Here is a 21,106-nt window from a genome sequence, read left to right as displayed (position 1 = left end):
TGTGAAGGGAACCACGGGTGTGAAGGGCTCCACGGGTCTGAAGGGCTCCACGGGTGTGAAGGGAACCACGGGTTCTGAAGGGCTCCATGGGTCTGAAGGGCACCACGGGTGTGAAGGGAACCACGGGTGTGAAGGGCTCCACGGGTTCTGAAGGGCTCCACGGGTTCTGAAGGGCACCACGGGTCTGAAGGGCCCCACGGGTCTGAAGGGCACCACGGGTCTTCGGAAGTTGAAAACCGCCGCTATAGACCCCGATAACTGCAGTCTGCACGGGATGGAGGCCCTTTAATAATTTGTTTTAGTTCCTGTACCCGACACATGACTAAACAAACCGGAAACCAGTCAGCAGTATTGTTATTAATAGTTTAATCAGAACCCCAGTCTTCGACCTTAATGAGCGGTCCACACACCGCGGCCCCGAAGGCTTTCTACCTTCCCATCCCGCAGCATCGCCCTGCAGTCTGTGGCATTATTTATCACGGCTCACGGCCCATTTTTAGATAATAGTCCAGTTTGTTTTATTGGTTTTTTTTTTAAATGTCTTATACGGAAATATGAATATATTGATGGACAAAGTTAAGTGAAAGTAAGGTGGTGTTTCATGAGGTTATTAACACTGAACGGTAAAAATGTTGCAGACGCCAGCTTCACAAACTTCTGGCAGCTCTCCGAAATGACGCTGCGCCCGCCCCCGTGCGTGTTCGGCGTGCGCAAGGACTGGATTTAAGACATGAACATGTGAAGTGGCGATTTATTTTTCCCAATGAAGCAGTTACACTGAACAAAAGCATATAAAATCATGTCAGTGGGATTAATAGGATTTCCTAACAAGGACCTCTGGATTCAGTTCATATTTACAAAAAATAAAGGCGCGTAACAAGATTTTCATTCACCGCCACGAGTCGGGCTCGGCCTGCATCTCTTCCGGGCGCTTGCCGGAATATTCTTGGATTTCTTTTAGCACAGGGTTTCCCGTGGGACAGCGGTCCTGGGCGTGCAGCAGTATGTGCAGTGGCAGGGCTCTGTGACAGAGGAACACGGATCGGTATCATGCAAAGTAACGCGCTGCACAACACACGCAAAGATTAACCCCTGCGCATTACTCTGCAATGTTTTGAAGGACCCCCCAGGGAAAGAAAGGGTTAATATCTTGGGATCTGTACTACAAAGTACTGTTATATCTCGAGACAGTAAGCTGACCTTCATCTCAGACAAAGATATATTCATTGTAGATAGGGAAACCTTTTATTTTATTGGCTTGGAAGCGCATGCACCAAACACACACTTATTATTTTCCGGTCTATTCTATAAGAGGTAACATTACCCACATGGGATCTCTCTGCTGGCTGTAGAGGGATATACATACTGTTTCACTGCCTCCCACTTCTCAGAGGAGGAAGTCCTGCTGCTCTGAAATCTCTTGCAGTGAGACACTGCTTCCCGTTTCCTGTTCAACTTCCACAGGAGACTCAGCAGGTGACAGGCTGCGCCAGGGTAGTCTGAGAAGGAAAACCCAGATATCACACGTGCTGGGAGATGTCCAACTAATTCACCGGCATCTGTCCTAAACCGGCACAGCCAGCAGCACACCTGTGAGGCGCTACAGGGTCACAGCAGAACGTGTCCTGCAATACCGACCCAACAACACACCCGTGGGGCGCTACAGTGTCACAGCAGAACGTGTCCTGCAATACCGACCCAGCCACACACCCGTGGGGCGCTACAGTGTCACAGCAGAACATGTCCTGCAATACCGACCCAACACCACCTGTGGGGCGCTACAGGGTCACAGCAGAACGTGTCCTGCAATCCCGACCCAGCAGCACACCTGTGGGGAGCTAGTGTCACAGCAGAACGTGTCCTGCCATACCGACCCAGCAGCACACCTGTGGGGCGCTACAGTGTCACAGCAGAACGTGTCCTGCAATACCGACCCAGCCACACACCCGTGGGGCGCTACAGTGTCACAGCAGAACGTGTCCTGCAATACCGAACCAACAACACACCCGTGGGGCGCTACAGTGTCACAGCAGAACGTGTCCTGCAATACCGACCCAGCCACACACCCGTGGGGCGCTACAGTGTCACAGCAGAACGTGTCCTGCAATACCGACCCAGCAGCACACACATGGTGCGCTAAGTGTACAGAGCTGCATCTATCAGATCTATGCCAATATACTCCTAATATTCTGGATCCAGTTTCATGTCTAGGGTATGAATTAACCCAGCTAGCTTCAACTCAGCCCTATTTCCAAAGCACAACAGGTCCTGTATATTTTCTTCACTTTATTTAGGAAAGCAGCAATAAAAACAGGCCCTTGTGGATAAGATGTTTGTGTTGGAAAGGTGTATCTCTGTGGATGCTTTGTAGCGCTGCGTGGCCCTTGGTGGCGCTGGCCGTGGGGACGGGCACAGGGTTAGGTGAGATGGTAATCCCTCACTGTGAAGCTGTGCAGAGGGTGGACTCAAAGACAGAAAAGAGCAATCAAAGTTCTGTGTATGGTGCACTGTTTGACTGCAGTGCTGGAGCCTTGAGTGTTGGTTGCAGGCTGTGTGCAGTGTAAGGCTAAGGCCCCGGTAACGCCGCTGTAACGCACGCCTGCGAGATTGGCGCGCGTTCAGCCGATTCCCCGGTCTGCAGCTCACTGCAGGCAGAGAGACCAGGGGGCGGTGTGTCGGGGGAGTGACGGGGGCGCGGCCATGACGTCACCTGGCAGGTTCGCCCTCATTGGCTGAACGGCCGGGGGGCGTGCCTAATCGCTCGACGCGAGTCCTGCTCTCAATTCTATTGAGAGCAGGAGCAACTCTCGCCCGAGCGCTGCGGCCCCCCCTCGCATCGGGCCCGGCGCCATTGAGGGGAGGGCTCTCGTCTGTGCAGCGTCCGCCACAGCGGACGCTGTAGTAGGCAGCGGGGGCAAGGCCTTAGCTGCTTGCTTGTACTGCTACAGAAGTGGTGTAAGCTGCTTGCTTGTACTGCTGCAGGCTGTGTGCAGTGTAAGCTGCTTGCTGTACTGCTGCAGGCTGTGTGCAGTGTAAGCTGCTTGCTTGTACTGCTGCAGGCTGTGTGCAGTGTAAGCTGCTTGCTTGTACTGCTGCAGGCTGTGTGCAGTGTAAGCTGCTTGCTGTACTGCTGCAGGCTGTGTGCAGTGTAAGCTGCTTGCTTGTACTGCTGCAGGCTGTGTGCAGTGTAAGCTGCTTGCTTGTACTGCTGCAGGCTGTGTGCAGTGTAAGCTGCTTGCTGTACTGCTGCAGGCTGTGTGCAGTGTAAGCTGCTTGCTTGTACTGCTGCAGGCTGTGTGCAGTGTAAGCTGCTTGCTGTACTGCTGCAGGCTGTGTGCAGTGTAAGCTGCTTGCTGTACTGCTGCAGGCTGTGTGCAGTGTAAGCTGCTTGCTGTACTGCTGCAGGCTGTGTGCAGTGTAAGCTGCTTGCTGTTTGTAAGGCTTTTGCTGTGGAAAGTCTGTGCTCTTTGTATAAAGCCTGCTGCTCTGTCTGGGGTGCAGAGACTATTCTGTATAGCATAAGAGTTGTGAGTAGCAGTTCCTGTGTGTATCCCCAAGACACACGGTCTTCTTTTCACTATTCTGGATCCAGGGTCATGTCTAGGGTATGAATGAACCCAGCTAGCTTCAACTCAGCCCTCTTTCCAAAGCACAAGTCCTATATAATTTCTTCACTTTATTTAGGAAAGCAGCAATAAAAACAGGCACTTGTGGATAAGATATTTGTGTTGGAAAGGTGTATCTCTGTGGATGCTTTGTAGTTAAGGGCAGGTGAAAAGAATTGGCCTTGCCATAGGGGTGTAACATGAATGTACTCACTCTGCCAATGTCAGGAAGTAAAGATAGTGGGTACTGCTTGTGACACAGGGATAGGGGTCAGGCCAAACTAACCGTCAGCAGGGACAGGGAGGAATGGGAAAGCCCATTAACTTGGAGGACTGGAGATGTTGCCAGGGCAACCAGGGGTGTGAAAGATGAAGGAAAAAAGGCAACATAATGTATCCATTCCATCTGCACTGGGAGTGAAACTGCAAGGAAGGTAACATCCAAGTACAGCTAGCAGGCAGAACTGCCAAGGGAAGGGCGGGGGGGTGAAACAGAGAAGGCAGAAAGGGGTATTTCTGTTCCATGACACCTAACACAATTAGGCACATGTCATGTTGGCTTCTCATTGAGGAATTTAGTTATTATAAACACCTTGCCCACACAGGAGCAGTGCTTCTCCCTCTACCTGTTACAGGCGCACAGTGTGACAGGCGCACAGTGTGACAGGCGCACAGTGTGACAGGCGCACAGCGTGACAGGCGCACAGCGTGACAGGCGCACTGCGTTACAGGCGCACTGCGTTACAGGCGCACTGCGTTACAGGCGCACTGCGTTACAGGCGCACTGCGTTACAGGCGCACTGCGTTACAGGCGCACTGTGTTACAGGCACAGTGTGCATCCACCTCCGACAGGCAACTGGTTAAATTGATCACAAGCACATTAATCTGCATTTGAGACCGACGCTGCCCTGTGTATCACAGAGCAGCTGAATCTGGATTTACTGCACGTCTACATGTAACTTCTGTTCTTGTGGTCTTCATGGAGTGACACCACTATATCCCAGCACCACTACAGACCATGTATTAACCCCATGGTTATACATCCCTGCCCTTTAGGCTTGGTCCCCACTGGCTAGTGCAGCGCTCGTTATGGCGGGCGCTGCGGGGACAAGAGCCTCCTCTCAATGGGGCCGGCCCCGCTGTGAGGGGGGGCTGCCGCGCTGCACAGCGAGTTTTTCAGGGATGCCTGAAAACCGAGATGGCCACTGGCGACGGAGTGCTAGGCCACGCCCCCGGCGGTTCAGCCAATGACGGCGAACCTGCCGGGTGACGTCAAGGCCGCGCCCCCGTCACTCCCCCCTCCCCCACCCTAAGCTCCCTGCAGACCGGGGAATTCAGCTGCACGCGCCGCCAGCCTCGCGTGAACACCGGCTGCTGAATGGCACTTTCCCAAACCCCAGTTTCATGATTGCGTTGGCTTCGGCACTTCCCCAAGCATCCCGCCAAGAAACGGGGAAGGGAGAGAGACGAGAGAAACCAAAATGTATCTGGAAGCAGCATCAGTAGCTACCGCAGCTGGCGGAGGGGCCGGGAACGCGTGGCTTCGCAAATCATTGCGGGACTCGTTGGCAGCAAAAAGGTCAACAGTGTTAGTGAAGGAAAGTGATATTGCCCAAAGCAACAGAGAGCCACTGCATTCCTTACACGTGTGCGGGACGGGGGGACGGAGGGGACAGGGGGACATACACAAAGCAACAGAGAGCCACTGCATTCCTTACACGTGTGCGGGACAGGGGGACATACACAAAGCAACAGAGAGCCACTGCATTCCTTACACGTGTGCGGGACAGGGGTACATACACAAAGCAACAGAGTGCCACTGCATTCCTTACACGTGTGCGGGACGGGGGTACATACACAAAGCAACAGAGAGCCACTGCATTCCTTACACATGTGCGGGACGGGGGGACATACACAAAGCAACAGAGAGCCACTGCATTCCTTACACATGTGCGGGACAGGGGGACATACACAAAGCAACAGAGAGCCACTGCATTCCTTACACGTGTGCGGGACGGGGGTACATACACAAAGCAACAGAGAGCCACTGCATTCCTTACACATGTGCGGGACGGGGGGACATACACAAAGCAACAGAGAGCCACTGCATTCCTTACACATGTGCGGGACGGGGGTACATACACAAAGCAACAGAGAGCCACTGCATTCCTTACACATGTGCGGGACAGGGGGACATACACAAAGCAACAGAGAGCCACTGCATTCCTTACACGTGAGGGGGACAGGGGGACATACACAAAGCAACAGAGAGCCACTGCATTCCTTACACGTGTGCGGGACAGGGGGACATACACAAAGCAACAGAGAGCCACTGCATTCCTTACACGTGTGCGGGACAGGGGGACATACACAAAGCAACAGAGAGCCACTGCATTCCTTACACGTGTGCGGGACAGGGGGACGGGGGAACGGGGGGACATACAAAGCAACAGCCAACATACAGCAGGGGTCTAAAACTCAGTCTTCAAGGGCCACAAACAGGCCAGGTTTTATAGATATCCCTGCTTCAGCACAGGTGGCACAATCAGTGGCTCAGTAGAAGACATAGAATAGAAGGGCTCCGGCGCAATTGCGCATGACAGACTCCAGAAGGTCCCGGATGAATTCAACCAACTTTATTAGCACAAAGAATACACTGGGGCTACACCACGACCTCCCCCTCTACGCGTATCACCCTTTAAGATAGCCCTATCTAAAGGGTGATACGCGTAGAGGGGGAGGTCGTGGTGTAGCCCCAGTGTATTCTTTGTGCTAATAAAGTTGGTTGAATTCATCCGGGACCTTCTGGAGTCTGTCATGCGCAGTTGCGCCGGAGCCCTTCTATTCTATGTCTTCTACCGAAGGCAGCACGCGGGAGTTGGAGAACAGAGGTGAGCAGGACCCAGACCGGAGTTGAGACATAGGTAAGGGTTTTTTTACCTTTCCCACACACTCCGGTCATTCTAGTGGCCACATTTAGCTCCCTCCTACCCAGCCCACATGACGACATTGACACCATTTGGTGCTATTGCTGACCACTGAAACGCAGGACAGGCTTTTCTTTGGGCTCAGTAGAAGACAGCACAGGTAGCCTTCAGCACGGGGTGCTCAGTCTTTGACTGAGCCACTGATTGAGCCACCTGTGCTGAAGCAGGGATATCCATAAAACCTGGCCTGTTGGTGGCCCTTGAGGATGGAGTTTGAGATCCGTGGCCTACCGTGACCCCAGCGCTGGACACAAACCTGAGCCCAGATTACCAATTGCTAGAGACGCCCTGATTGCATCCGAGACCAACAATACGTTGGGTGGTGGCCTCTGAGACCTGGCCTGGCTCAGGGCCCGGAGGAGGTGTCAGAGAGCCACTGAAGGACGTGTAACACTAACTTTCCGTGTGTTAGCACTGCACATCCTTACACAGAAAGCGTCCTCACACACACAGAGCAGGGTATAGCACTGCACACACACAGAGCAAGGTATAGCACTGCGCACACCCATGCCTAGTTCCCAGTGAGAATTAATGTACGCAGAGCTAAGAAGAGCGCATGATTCTATTACTGGAGATCTCACCCAATGTGTACCCAACGTGTACCTAATTACCTGGGGATACCTGCACGCAGAGCTGCACATTCAGCAGGGCCTCCTTGTGCCTCCCCAGCTCCAGGAACTGCAGGCCTCTCCCCAGAAGGGCCGACGCCTTCAGGGTCTCCACCACCGTCACTGCTCTCCCCCCAGGGCCCGGAGTGGCATCCTCACTACCTAATACACAGTCAGGGATAGGAGGGGACGTGTTCAATACACAGGCGACATGTGGGAGGTACAGAAAACTGCTTATTTAAAGAGCGGAAAGAAAGTAGTTATTTTCGATGAAATGTTGATTTATGAAAACTTAACATTATATGGAAATATTTTCTCCTGCGGTAAAACCGTGTTTTCCAAAAACCTGTCATATTCAGAAAAAAAAAAGGGACATAAATAAATAAATCGGACGTGCATTTATAAATTTAGGACATAAGACAATTGAACATGCACAGACGCTAAAAGCAAATGTTTTTGTAACTATTCCATTGATACAATACTGAAATGTTCTCTGTCAAACCAATTACAGGATTATATCATTTATCCCTCGCCCCCTCGTGCGCAACCTCGCCCCCTCGCGCGCAGCCTCGCCCCCTCGCGCGCAGCCCCGCCCCCTCGCGCGCAGCCCCGCCCCCTCGCGCGCAGCCTCGCCCCCAGCATGTACTTATGTAAGAATATATATCTGACAAACGAACCAGACAAAAAAAATCAAAATACAAGAGCATACAAAATCAAAACAATCAGTACACACTAGAAATAAAATAATTTGTTACCAGTAACAAGCCTAAATGAAGAATTGTATTTCATCTTGTTTATTTAAATGAATGAGGGATGTTCCTGCTCTGAAGATCTGTACAAATCTGTATATTGTACACGCTTTTTTTCCCATTTATAGTAAGATATTACATGTTTAGTGATGTATTTGCCATTTCCTATTATACTATAACTAATTATTAGCCGATTACCTGGGTACATATCCGTGACTGCAGAACAAAACGAATAACCGGATTATCAAAATATAGATCAGTTACATATTACTTTCTTATTAGTTCTATTGATTACCAGAAAAAAAAATGGACCGGAAACGTCTTGCAGCAAAAAGTACATTTGGGTTGAAATGGGTAATTATTGTGTATAATAAGCTCGGTGCACTGTGTATAATAAGTGCTGTGTACTGTGTATAATAAGCTCGATGTACTGTGTACTGTGTATAATAAGCTATGTGTACTGTGTATAATAAGCTCGGTGTACTGTGTATAATAAGCTCGGTGTACTGTGTATAATAAGCTCGGTGTACTGTGTACTGTGCATAATGTGTTTGAGTGAGCTACACGAATAATACAGAGATAGTATTTTGGAGGAGATCCAGCCCCCCGCTGTTCCTTGGCTGGCACAGTACTTCTCCAGCAGGTATCCGCAGTCGCTTGTCCTGGTAATTACCGGGGTGCAGACACGAGCCCTCCGGCAGCCCCCCAGCTCTGGCGTGTATTTTGTTAATCAGCGAATACAAACTGCGCCGGGAGCTGAATGGCGATGCGTGGCTGCACGAGTCAGACTAAACGCTCACCCTCGCTCTCACGGAGATCGTTTTCACAGCCCATAATCCTGTGCGAAATGCGATGATCTGCTACATAGAATCTGATGACCCCCCTAACCCCACATCGCCGGACACACAGCCGCGTGGCAGGCTCACTGTCCCCGGCTGGTGGTGAGAGATGTGCTAATCTGCAGGAACACCGCCACTGAATCCTACCGCAGCTCTGATCTTCTGCAATGGGACAGCGGACACCCCACCTTTATTACCCTGTGCACCCCACCTTTATTACCCTGTGCACCCCACCTTTATTATTACCCGGTGCACCCCACCTTTATTGCCCGGTGCACCCCACCTTTATTACCCGGTGCACCCCACCTTTATTACCCTGTGCACCCCACCTTTATTACCCTGTGCACCCCACCTTTATTACCCTGTGCACCCCACCTTTATTACCCTATGCACCCCACCTTTATTACCCGGTGCACCCCACCTTTATTACCCGGTGCACCCCACCTTTATTACCCTGTGCACCCCACCTTTATTACCCTGTGCACCCCACCTTTATTACCCTGTGCACCCCACCTTTATTACCCGGTGCACCCCACCTTTATTACCCGGTGCACCCCACCTTTATTACCCTGTGCACCCCACCTTTATTACCCTGTGCACCCCACCTTTATTACCCTGTGCACCCCACCTTTATTACCCTGTGCTCCCCGTGATGCAACATATTGGTTCCGCCAACCCCATATGAATAAACCTTATTACCTACCCATCAGACTATGAGCCCGGGACACACACGTTTAATAAGGCCCCAAACTGCCCCTCAATGTGTGCAGGCAGCATGGGGGGGGGAGGGGGGAATAGCTGTTACTCCCTGCCGGGGCTTCCAAAGTCACGCCCCACAATTCCTTGCTGCCATAAGGAGTGAGTTTGGCAGCTCCTGCTGTAAGAGACAGCTATACCACCCACGCTAAGGTGCAGTATGTGTCAGTAAACAACTGAGCCACCTGTGCTGAAGCAGGGATATCCTGAAAACCTGACCTGTCGGTAGCCCTTGAGGACTGAAGTTGGCCGCCCCTGCTATAGGGGGACCATGCAATTCCCTGGCTGTGGGACAATGTGTCTGTGTGGAAGTAACCTAACACCGTGAGTGCACAAAGGAACAACAAGTATAGATACAGGAGGCAACAGACAGGAGGTAATAGACAGGAGGTAACAGACAGGAGGTAACAGACAGGAGGTAACAGACACAATACTCACTGATAACCTGGATCCTGAGCAGCAAATTGATGCATCTGCAGGGAAAGAAGAGGTGAAGTCTAAATACAACTGGCTGTGTGAATAGTTCTGAAAGGATCCTGCTAAGTATTCCACAGAAATGTCCCCACCCCCAAACCTCCCAGAGTAATGTCCCCACCCCCAAACCTCCCAGAGTAATGTCCCCACCCCCAAACCTCCCAGAGTAATGTCCCCACCCCCAAACCTCACAGAGTAATGTCCCCACCCCCAAACCTCCCAGAGTAATGTCCCCACCCCCAAACCTCCCAGAATAATGTCCCCACCCCCAAACCTCCCAGAGTAATGTCCCCACCCCAAGCCTCCCAGAGTAATGTCCCCACCCCAAGCCTCAGAGTAATGTCCCCACCCCAAGCCTCCCAGAGTAATGTCCCCACCCCAAACCTCCCAGAGTAATGTCCCCACCCCCAAACCTCCCAGAGTAATGTCCCCACCCCCAAACCTCCCAGAGTAATGTCCCCACCCCCAAACCTCCCAGAGTAATGCCCCCACCCCAAATCTCCCAGAGTAACCCCAAACCTCCCAGAGTAATGTCCCCAACCCCAAACCTCCCAGTGTAATGTCTGTGACGGGAGCTTTATGACAGGCTATTAATAATACACACCAAAATATATAACTGGGTTGAACTGGGACGAGACTTAGATATGATAAAATATAATTTATTCCTTGATAAAGGTGAACACACAAAATGTACAAATAACAGGCAAAATATGGACACTTACATAAAGATGGAAATGATGAAACAGTCACATCTAGACTGGCAGTTCATACAGCAATCTTCATAATCCCAAGACACGAAAAGCCATGAAAGACCTTGCATGAAGACTTTGCATGAAGACAAGAGGACATGAAAGACATGAAGCCTTTGCATGAAGACATTTGAGTAAGGGATGACTGACTTAAATACCATGTCAAACTCATCTCTTAACCCTAGATGCCGAAAAGGCTAGCAAAAAGTCTTTGAAGCCGCTTTTGGCTTCTCATTGAAGTGAGAAGTATCACATTTAAAAAAACATTCAGTTTCTTGGTTCCTGCCTCCAACATAAACAATTAGGCAATTTAGCCTTTGATCACCAGGCTATGTAAATTCTAGCAGGATGTCCTTCCTGCTCATTATCATAACAGAGGGAGTCTGCAGTTTCCAGAACAAACCAAAATTCCATATACACTGTAAATAACTTCATAACTTCAGTTCAGTGATACTCACTGGCACGCGAGACATATTAATACATTCCGTCACACATGACGCTCCCAATGAGACTAAATATTACCATGTAGTACTAAAATGAAGAGAGATATTAATATCTGGCTCTTAGTATCTGTTAGATATCAAGTGTTTAGAATCATTAGTTGGGGCTAAGTCCCATAAATACACCTATGTAACTCTTAGCATGTTCAGCCAAGGACATCTCATAATATTCTTATATTTAATAAGGTCACTCATTCTGTAGCCCCAATCCTAAATCAGAGGCGTTTGGGCCAGTCTACCACATGGCAGGATACTATGGTTTGTAAGTGTGAGTTATAACGCTCACCCCCCACTCTAGCTTCCTGCAAACAGGTAGAGTGGCTGGGCCTCTGATCAGGGCTGTTTCCTAACCATTTGGTCGCTCTCCTGACCATTTGCATTTAGTAGGCAGGCATCTTTGAGGGTAATTTAAACAAAGGGCTAGAATCACTGTTTTAACATTAACCCTTTCCCTCCCGCAGCAACCCTAGTGTAGGTGTGGGTACAAACACTAGGATAACACAATACATTTACACAGGGGAATACACATTTGGATATTGAAGCAAGGCAAACCTCATTACTGGACCTCAGTCCAGTTAACCCCTTGCTTCCCTGATGAGAGTAGAGGGTGGCCAAATGGGGTTGTAACCCCTTGAATCCCGGGCCAAATCCTCTCGACCGTCACAATGTCCCCACCCCCAAACCTCCCAGAGTAATGCCCCCACCCCAAATCTCCCAGAGTAATGCCCCCTCCCCAAATCTCCCAGAGTAATGTCCCCACCCCCAAACCTCCCAGAGTAATGTCCCCAACCCCAAACCTCCCAGAGTAATGCCCCCCACCCCAAATCTCCCAGAGTAATGTCCCCACCCCAAGCCTCCCAGAGTCATGCCCCCACCCTAAGCGCCAAACCTCCCAGAGTAATGCCCCCACCCCAAGCGCCAAACCTCCCAGAGTAAAGCCCCCACCCCAAATCTCCCAGCGTAATGCCCCCACCCCAAATCTCCCAGAGTAATGTCCCCAAACCTCCCAGAGTAATATCCCCAAACCTCCCAGAGTAATGTCCCCAAACCTCTCAGAGTAATGTCCCCAAACCTCCCAGAGTAATGTCCCCAAACCTCCCAGAGTAATGCCCCCAAACCTCCCAGAGTAATGTCCCCAAACCTCCCAGAGTAATGTCCCCAAACCTCCCAGAGTAATGCCCCCAAACCTCCCAGAGTAATGCCCCCAAACCTCCAAGAGTAATGCCCCCAAACCTCCCATAGTAATGCCCCCAAACCTCCCATAGTAATGCCCCCAAACCTCCCATAGTAATGCCCCCAAACCTCCCATAGTAATGCCCCCAAACCTCCCATAGTAATGCCCCCAAACCTCCCAGAGTAATGCCCCCAAACCTCCCAGAGTAATGCCCCCAAACCTCCCAGAGTAATGCCCCCACCCCAAGACTCAAAACCTCTATTTGGGCAATGGATAGACCAATTTAAAGCAGATCCAGAACTGAAGCGATTGACCATATATAACTTAAAATCCAAAAGGCAGAGTACAGGATTAATGGCGCTACAATGGCAGGATTAATGGCACTATAATGGCAGGATTAATGGCGCTATAATGTCAACTACCGAAGAGGAGAGGCACCTGGGAGTAAATATGTCAGCGGACGTAAAAGCAATGTAACAAAGCACCGGGGGAGCCGGCAGGATGCGAGCTGGTACAGGGAGAGGTATTAGGTAACAAAGCACCGGGGGAGCCGGCAGGGTGCGAGCTGGTACAGGGAGAGGTATTAGGTAACAAAGCACTGGGGGGAGCCGGCAGGGTGCGAGCTGGTACAGGGAGAGGTATTAGGTAACAAAGCACCGGGGGAGCCGGCAGGGTGCGAGCTGGTACAGGGAGAGGTATTAGGTAACAAAGCACCGGGGGAGCCGGCAGGGTGCGAGCTGGTACAGGGAGAGGTATTAGGTCACACAGCACCGGGGGGAGCCGGCAGGGTGCGAGCTGGTACAGGGAGAGGTATTAGGTCACACAGCACCGGGGGGAGCCGGCAGGGTGCGAGCTGGTACAGGGAGAGGTATTAGGTCACACAGCACCGGGGGGGGGAGCCGGCAGGATGCGAGCTGGTACAGGGAGAGGTATTAGGTCACACAGCACCGGGGGGGGGAGCCGGCAGGATGCGAGCTGGTACAGGGAGAGGTATTAGGTAACAAAGCACCGGGGGAGCCGGCAGGAAGCGAGCGGGTACAGGGAGAGGTATTAGGTCACACAGCACCGGGGGGAGCCGGCAGGGTGCGAGCTGGTACAGGGAGAGGTATTAGGTCACACAGCACCGGGGGAGCCGGCAGGATGCGAGCTGGTACAGGGAGAGGTATTAGGTAACAAAGCACCGGGGGAGCCGGCAGGATGCGAGCTGGTACAGGGAGAGGTATTAGGTCACACAGCACCGGGGGGAGCCGGCAGGGTGCGAGCTGGTACAGGGAGAGGTATTAGGTCACACAGCACCGGGGGGGCCGGCAGGGTGCGAGCTGGTACAGGGAGAGGTATTAGGTAACAAAGCACTGGGGGGGCTGGCAGGATGCGAGCTGGTACAGGGAGAGGTGTTAGGTAACAAAGCACTGGGGGGGCCGGCAGGGTGCGAGCTGGTACAGGGAGAGGTATTAGGTAACAAAGCACTGGGGGGAGCCGGCAGGGTGCGAGCTGGTACAGGGAGAGGTATTAGGTAACAAAGCACTGGGGGGGGGAGCCGGCAGGGTGCGAGCTGGTACAGGGAGAGGTATTAGGTAACAAAGCACTGGGGGGGCCGGCAGGGTGCGAGCTGGTACAGGGAGAGGTATTAGGTAACAAAGCACCGGGGGAGCCGGCAGGGTGCGAGCTGGTACAGGGAGAGGTATTAGGTCACACAGCACCGGGGGGAGCCGGCAGGATGCGAGCTGGTACAGGGAGAGGTATTAGGTAACAAAGCACCGGGGGAGCCGGCAGGGTGCGAGCTGGTACAGGGAGAGGTATTAGGTCACACAGCACCGGGGGGAGCCGGCAGGATGCGAGCTGGTACAGGGAGAGGTATTAGGTCACACAGCACCGGGGGGAGCCGGCAGGGTGCGAGCTGGTACAGGGAGAGGTATTAGGAGCCGGCAGGGTGCGAGCTGGTACAGGGAGAGGTATTAGGTCACACAGCACCGGGGGGAGCCGGCAGGGTGCGAGCGGGTACAGGGAGAGGTATTAGGTCACACAGCACCGGGGGGAGCCGGCAGGGTGCGAGCGGGTACAGGGAGAGGTATTAGGTCACACAGCACCGGGGGGAGCCGGCAGGATGCGAGCTGGTACAGGGAGAGGTATTAGGTCACACAGCACCGGGGGGAGCCGGCAGGATGCGAGCTGGTACAGGGAGAGGTATTAGGAGCCGGCAGGATGTGAGCTGGTACAGGGAGAGGTATTAGGTCACACAGCACCGGGGGGGGGAGCCGGCAGGCTGCGAGCTGGTACAGGGAGAGGTATTAGGTTACACAGCACCGGGGGGAGCCGGCAGGATGCGAGCTGGTACAGGGAGAGGTATTAGGTCGGTGCAGAAGATGCTGCCCTGGCGTTGCTACCTTGTGTATTCTGTTACAGACGCCGTGTGATCCCTCAGCAGCGCCTGCGCCCGTCCCTGGAACAGGTGAGCGGCCGATGCCCACAGCACACAGTCCAGTTGCTCTGCCGCCTGGTTCTCCTCGTTCTTCTCGCTCTGCGCTCTGTCCAAGAGGAGTCTGCCGGGGATCAGGTCTCCGGTCCGGCAGGTGACTTCATCGCACACAGTAATGGCGTCTTGGTACCTCTTCTCCTCCAGCAGCGCTGCCGCCGTCTCCAGAAACACCTCGGGAACCCTGGGGAGGGGGGTGGGACTGGGCAGGAAACCCTGCGAGGAGGGAACAGCAGTCACGTGTTAAATAAAACATGCACATTGTACAAATGCAAACACTCGGCCGCTCGTATCGGTGTAAATGCACATTTTCATGTTCAGCCTCGGTACAAACTGCCTGTAATGTCTCCGTGCCTCCCCCCTACCTGAAAGCCACAATACAAGAGCGGCGCGGTTCCATGGCGTCTCATCTCCAGCTGTATTTTGACTCGTCTCATTGTCCTGATGCTGCGAGTTCAATGACCACCCTATTCTGTAACTTCACGGGTTATAGAGCCTAGATTTTGCAATAGCTTTTGACACTGTTGATCATGTTATCCTGCTTAACAAACTCCAGAGCTCTGGAATAGGGAAGCATTCATTAAACTGGTTTCAGTCCTACCTATCAGGTAGATCCAAACATGTGTCCATCTCAGGCTCTAACTCCAACCCCCTGGATATCACCTGTGGTGTCCCGCAAGGCTCTGTTCTGGGGCCCCTACTCTTCTCAGTGTTCATCAATGATCTCCCTGCAGCTTGTAAGGAAGCTTCAATACACATGTATGCAGATGACACAATCCTATATGCACACAGCCATAGCCTCTCCAACCTTGAACACTTCAATCTGACTTTTTGAGACTTGAAAATTGGATTTCCCAAAACAAACTGTTTTTAAACACTGACTAGACTGTAACAATGGTATTTGGGACCAAGGCTAAATTTTTAAAGCTTTTAATGACTGAGCTCCAGATCAGAACTAACGCTAACACCACCCTAACTCCTGTTACTAGTTTTAAATATTTGGGTATATGGTTTGACTCCCATTTAACATTTGGGATGCACATTGATACACTGAAATCAAAAACATATGCCAAACTACAGGTATTTTACAGGAACAAATCCTCCCTAAGTCTGCTGGTCAGTAAGCACATTGCACAGCAAATACTAATGACAATTATCGACTATGGGGACATACGGCTCGGGACCCCAAACCCACCTCAGCAAACTTGATACCCTCTACAATTCAATTTGTCGTTTTGTTCTCCAATGCAACTACAACACACATCACTACAAAATGCTCAAAGAACTAGATTGGTCATCACTGAGCCAAAGCGCAAAGTTCACCTTTCCTGTTTTGCCTTCAAATACTTTCTGGGCAAGCTACCCAGCTACCTGAACAGGCTCCTCACCCCTACCACATGCAGCACTTATCATCTGAGATCTGACTCCAAAAGACTGTTCATGGTCCCAAGGCTCAACAAAGTATCCGGCCGCTCCTCCTTCTCTTACCGTGCACCCCAAAACTGGAACAGTCTACCGGAGACTCTCACAGCCGCCACCAGTCTAAGTTCTTTCAAAACTAAAGCCATCTCACATTTTAACCTGGTCTGTAACTGTTACATATGTCTATAATATATGTTATCTCTAACTGCGCACGCAATGTCTTGTATATTTGTCATCATAACTCTGTGCCCAGGACATACTTGAAACCGAGAGTCCCAATGTATTACTTCCTGACAATTTATTTTATAAATAAATAAATATTAATCTCTCCCACTTACTTCCTGGTGTCCCCCGTCCTGCAGAACCGCCAGAAGATCCAAGTAATGTTGGACTGCCTCCTCCACCCTTCCAGAAAAGAAACATTTCCATTTGACAAACTCGCGCACGTCCAGACATTAACCGTTTAACCAACAACGTACATCAAGTTCAGAAGCAATGTAAACCCTTTCCCCAGTCCTACATGCTGCAAGAGAGTCGCAGACATTAGCAGCTCTCGGTGCTGGGTGAGGAGGTTCTATTCAACACGTGAAAAGAACTGGGACCAGTACCTGTTCTGTGAAAGTACCATCTGCTGTGTCTGGGCTAATATTTGCTTTTAACATGTATAGATTAGTATATATGTGATTCAATAAAAGTTATATTTTAATATATATCAGTGGCACTGGGCACAATAATAAAAACACTTTGTTTCCTAATCTTTTAGGCTGTTTCCCCTGGGGGAAATGCAAAATTTGCCAATGTGTTCATAAATCTAAAATCTTTATGAATAGTGAAAATACCAAAGAATTTAAAATCCTCTCCTTCATCAATTGTAATACTGATCATGCGGTCTATGTGATCACATGCGGGTGTAATAAAAGATACGTGGGACCTACCACTAGAGCATTCAAAATTAGGATGCTAGAACACATGAGACACAAAAAACATGGATATTACCCATCCAGTCTCGTCATGTTAAAGACTGCCAACATGACAGTCTAAAAAACTTTAAATGTATCGCCTTAGAAAGTATCAAAACACATATTCAAGGAGGAGATATATCCAAAAATTCTATACCAAAGAGAAGCTTTTTGGATTTTCACTAATGATACAATAATGCCTAAGGGTCTCAACACGGAGTGGGACTGAAGACATTTTTGTAATCATCACCTTGATACATCTCGTTCTACTGTTTCCTTTCCCTCCCTTCCTTGCCTCCCCTTCACCCTCCCCCCCTTTCCCCTTCCATTCCATTTCCCTTCCTATCTCTTTTCCTTACTTCTTTTTCTGGCAGTATTGGTAACTTCCTTTCTATGTATTGAGAGAAATATACACCAATTTGATGTTTGGTCACTGGTTTCATTATTAATACAATGTATACGATAGGTTGTAATAGATGTTTTGCAGCATGATACATGATTCTCAACTATACATGCACATATTGATTGCAATCTAAATGAAATACTCTGTATAAGAAATGTACTTTATTTTTTAATAACCTTTAATATAGAGAATTCAGTAACACTTCTATTGTAATATCATAACAATTTCAATATAAACCAACATAAATCACTGTGTGTATCTTTTAACTTAAGTATGCACTTAGCACTATTCATGCTATGCTGATTAGATGTCTAGGTTTTCCATTGTTTATTTAAAATCTCACGATAGAATTACTCTCCTGTAACATAGTTGATACTGTTTGGTCTTTCTGACCAAATTGTAATCTTTGGTTGGGAGAGTTACTGGATTCTCTTTATAAATACATTCATTTATATCTTTACATAAATGTATATCCAAATTGAACCTTATACAATATGTTTAATTATCCAATGTAATTGTAATTTTAGATTTAACAATTAACTCAGGTGTTGTACAAAGGAGGTTTAAACAGCTTCCTCCCACTGCTAACGTAATACTCCTTGAGAAAGGGCAGTCTATGCCCGAAACGCGTGGGAGGAGGTTCCCCTATTTTTGTTTGTCCCGAGTGTCCCCTTTTATGTAGTTTAATAAACATTTTTCGTTTTTAATCATCCTCTGGCGAGTCCCAGGCCTTCAGAGTGCTTGCCGCATCGATCTACAATTTGTTCGCACTGGACACAGTAACCTATATACGCACAGTATACGCACAGTATACGCCATCCCCCAATAATCAATGATCATTTTCTTTATCCCTATTTATTGTGGATGTATTATCTTCCTGTAAGGTGCCCTCCCAAATCTCAGCTCCCCCCCCCCCGTACCTTATCCTATTACCGTATCATACAAACGTAAACAAGGCCTCACCACCCAGGTGTGACTGTACAGACAGGTCACTGTGTGTGGGAGGGACGGCCCTGCGGGAAGCTTGTTGCATTGCAAAGCCTGGACACAGACGTGGGGTAACAGGAGGCATGTGGTATTATTACACAGAAATGCTGCAGTCTTCTTACGTCTGTAGCTATAGGTTCCAGTCAAATGCTAAGTGTATTATTTTACATGATTAACCCCCCCAACCCCCTCCCCCGCTTGTTACAGAAGGGAACACTGAACGTTACCGTCCGGTCTGGAGACAGCGACTTGCTAACAAGTACTTCACTTCCCAAGGACTCGGCGCCCGGAGCGAGCAGGTGACCCCGGGGGTGTTCAGAATGAGCTCCGTTCTGATGAGGAAGTGAGTCTCGGCGGAGGGAGCGACCTGCCCGGGACCTGCCAGAGCCTGCAGAAGGGAACAAAAGATAGCTCGTTCCATGACCGACTACAACAAGTTACAAACCGGACCGCTACCAGGACTATCTGCAGATACCAGAAACGGAGGTCGTTTTAGGCAATAGGAAACCGTTCCCCCTCACAGGCCTACAATGTACTGTTTGTGCTTCCCGCACAGGGAGGAAAGGGAGCTGCCAGAGGCTACAGAATGAACACTCATTGTAACTATGTTGAACTGTATTGAAAGTACAGTGTTTTAATAACTACAGCCCCCCTTCTCTCTACAGCATGGGTAAAGGTTAAGGGGATTTTGTTTCTGCAATCTTCAAGAATTACAGCATAATAACCGTTGTCACGGGCCAGTCACCCAAATCTACTACTCCAGGATATATAACACATCAGCTGTGTGGTGAGAGGGTTCATCATGTTAATTTAGTGTTAGTTTTTGTTAAATCCACTTAGTAATATTTAATCAAGAGTTGATTGGATTTAAGTGGATTTAACAAAAACTAAATGAACATGATGAACACTCTCACCACACAGCGGATGTGTTATTTATCCTAAAGTTAAGAGAGCTTTTTCAGTGCCTCACCTTATAAAGCAGACTGAGCACCTCCAGCTCCGCATCTGTTTTGTCCATCTGCTTGTACAGCTCAGAAGTGTGGTACAGGGCGGAGAGGCAGCGGAAATCTGCCTGCAGAGCTTGTTTCCAGTACTGCAGTGCAGTCTGAGGCTTCCCCTGGTGAAGGGGAGACAAAGCCATGTAAGCACAGAGCAATGCTGTCCCCTCAGTAATCACATCTCTACACAGAGCAATGCTGTCCCCCATATAATCACATCTCTACACAGGGCAATGCTGTCCCCTCTATAATCACATCTCTATACAGAGCAATGCTGTCCCCTCTATAATCACATCTCTACACAGAGCAATGCTGCCCCCTCTACAATGGCATCTACCATCTACACAGGGCAATGCTGTCCCCTCTATAATCACATCTCTACACAGAGCAATGCTGTCCCCTCTATAATCACATCTCTACACAGGGCAATGCTGTCCCCTCTATAATCACATCTCTACACAGGGCAATGCTGTCCCCACTATAATCACATCTCTACACAGAGCAATGCTGTCCCCTCTATAATCACATCTCTACACAGAGCAATGCTGTCCCCACTATAATCACATCTCTACACAGGGCAATGCTGTCCCCTCTATAATCACATCTCTACACAGGGCAATGCTGTCCCCTCTATAATCACATCTCTACACAGGGCAATGCTGTCCCCACTATAATCACATCTCTACACAGAGCAATGCTGTCCCCTCTATAATCACATCTCTACACAGAGCAATGCTGTCCCCACTATAATCACATCTCTACACAGGGCAATGCTGTCCCCTCTATAATCACATCTCTACACAGGGCAATGCTGTCCCCCGTATAATCACATCTCTACACAGAGCAATGCTGTCCCCTCTATAATCACATCTCTACACAGGGCAATGCTGTCCCCTCTATAATCACATCTCTACACAGGGCAATGCTGTCCCCCGTATAATCACATCTCTACACAGAGCAATGCTGTCCCCTCTATAATCACATCTCTACACAGGGCAATGCTGTCCCCCGTATAATCACATCTCTACACAGGGCAATGCTGTCCCCTCTATAATCACATCTCTACACAGGGCAATGCTGTCCCCTCTATAATCACATCTCTACACAGGGCAATGCTGTCCCCTCTATAATCACATCTCTACACAGGGCAATGCTGTCCCCACTATAATTACATCTCTACACAGAGCAATGCTGTCCCCTCTATAATCACATCTCTACACAGAGCAATGCTGTCCCCTCTATAATCACATCTCTACACAGGGCAATGCTGTCCCCTCTATAATCACATCTCTACACAGGGCAATGCTGTCCCCCGTATAATCACATCTCTATACAGAGCAATGCTGTCCCCTCTATAATCACATCTCTACACAGAGCAATGCTGTCCCCTCTACAATGGCATCTACCATCTACACAGGGCAA

General features: G+C 49.8%; 1 protein-coding gene across 5 annotated transcripts in view; it reads right to left on the bottom strand.

Moving 5' to 3' along the window:
• Positions 1-735: 735 nt before the first annotated feature.
• FANCG (FA complementation group G) overlaps positions 736-21,106 on the bottom strand; it is a 36,266-nt gene continuing 15,895 nt past the window's right edge. For all 5 annotated transcript variants that reach the window (XM_075580834.1, XM_075580858.1, XM_075580872.1 and 2 more), the window contains 8 exons: positions 19,657-19,803; positions 18,914-19,074; positions 16,676-16,742; positions 14,827-15,131; positions 9,984-10,018; positions 7,205-7,363; positions 1,367-1,499; positions 736-1,022 (listed from right to left, as the gene is read on the bottom strand). In XM_075580834.1, coding sequence (XP_075436949.1) covers positions 890-1,022; positions 1,367-1,499; positions 7,205-7,363; positions 9,984-10,018; positions 14,827-15,131; positions 16,676-16,742; positions 18,914-19,074; positions 19,657-19,803 — 1,140 coding nt within the window. In that variant the 3' untranslated portion in view covers positions 736-889. The remainder of the gene's footprint in view (positions 1,023-1,366; positions 1,500-7,204; positions 7,364-9,983; positions 10,019-14,826; positions 15,132-16,675; positions 16,743-18,913; positions 19,075-19,656; positions 19,804-21,106) is intronic.

This window comes from Ascaphus truei, chromosome 1, assembly GCF_040206685.1.
Source record: "Ascaphus truei isolate aAscTru1 chromosome 1, aAscTru1.hap1, whole genome shotgun sequence".
Taxonomy (NCBI): Eukaryota; Metazoa; Chordata; class Amphibia; order Anura; family Ascaphidae; genus Ascaphus; species Ascaphus truei.
Note: the sequence above shows the minus strand (reverse complement) of the source record. Positions and strands in the feature narration are given on the sequence as shown.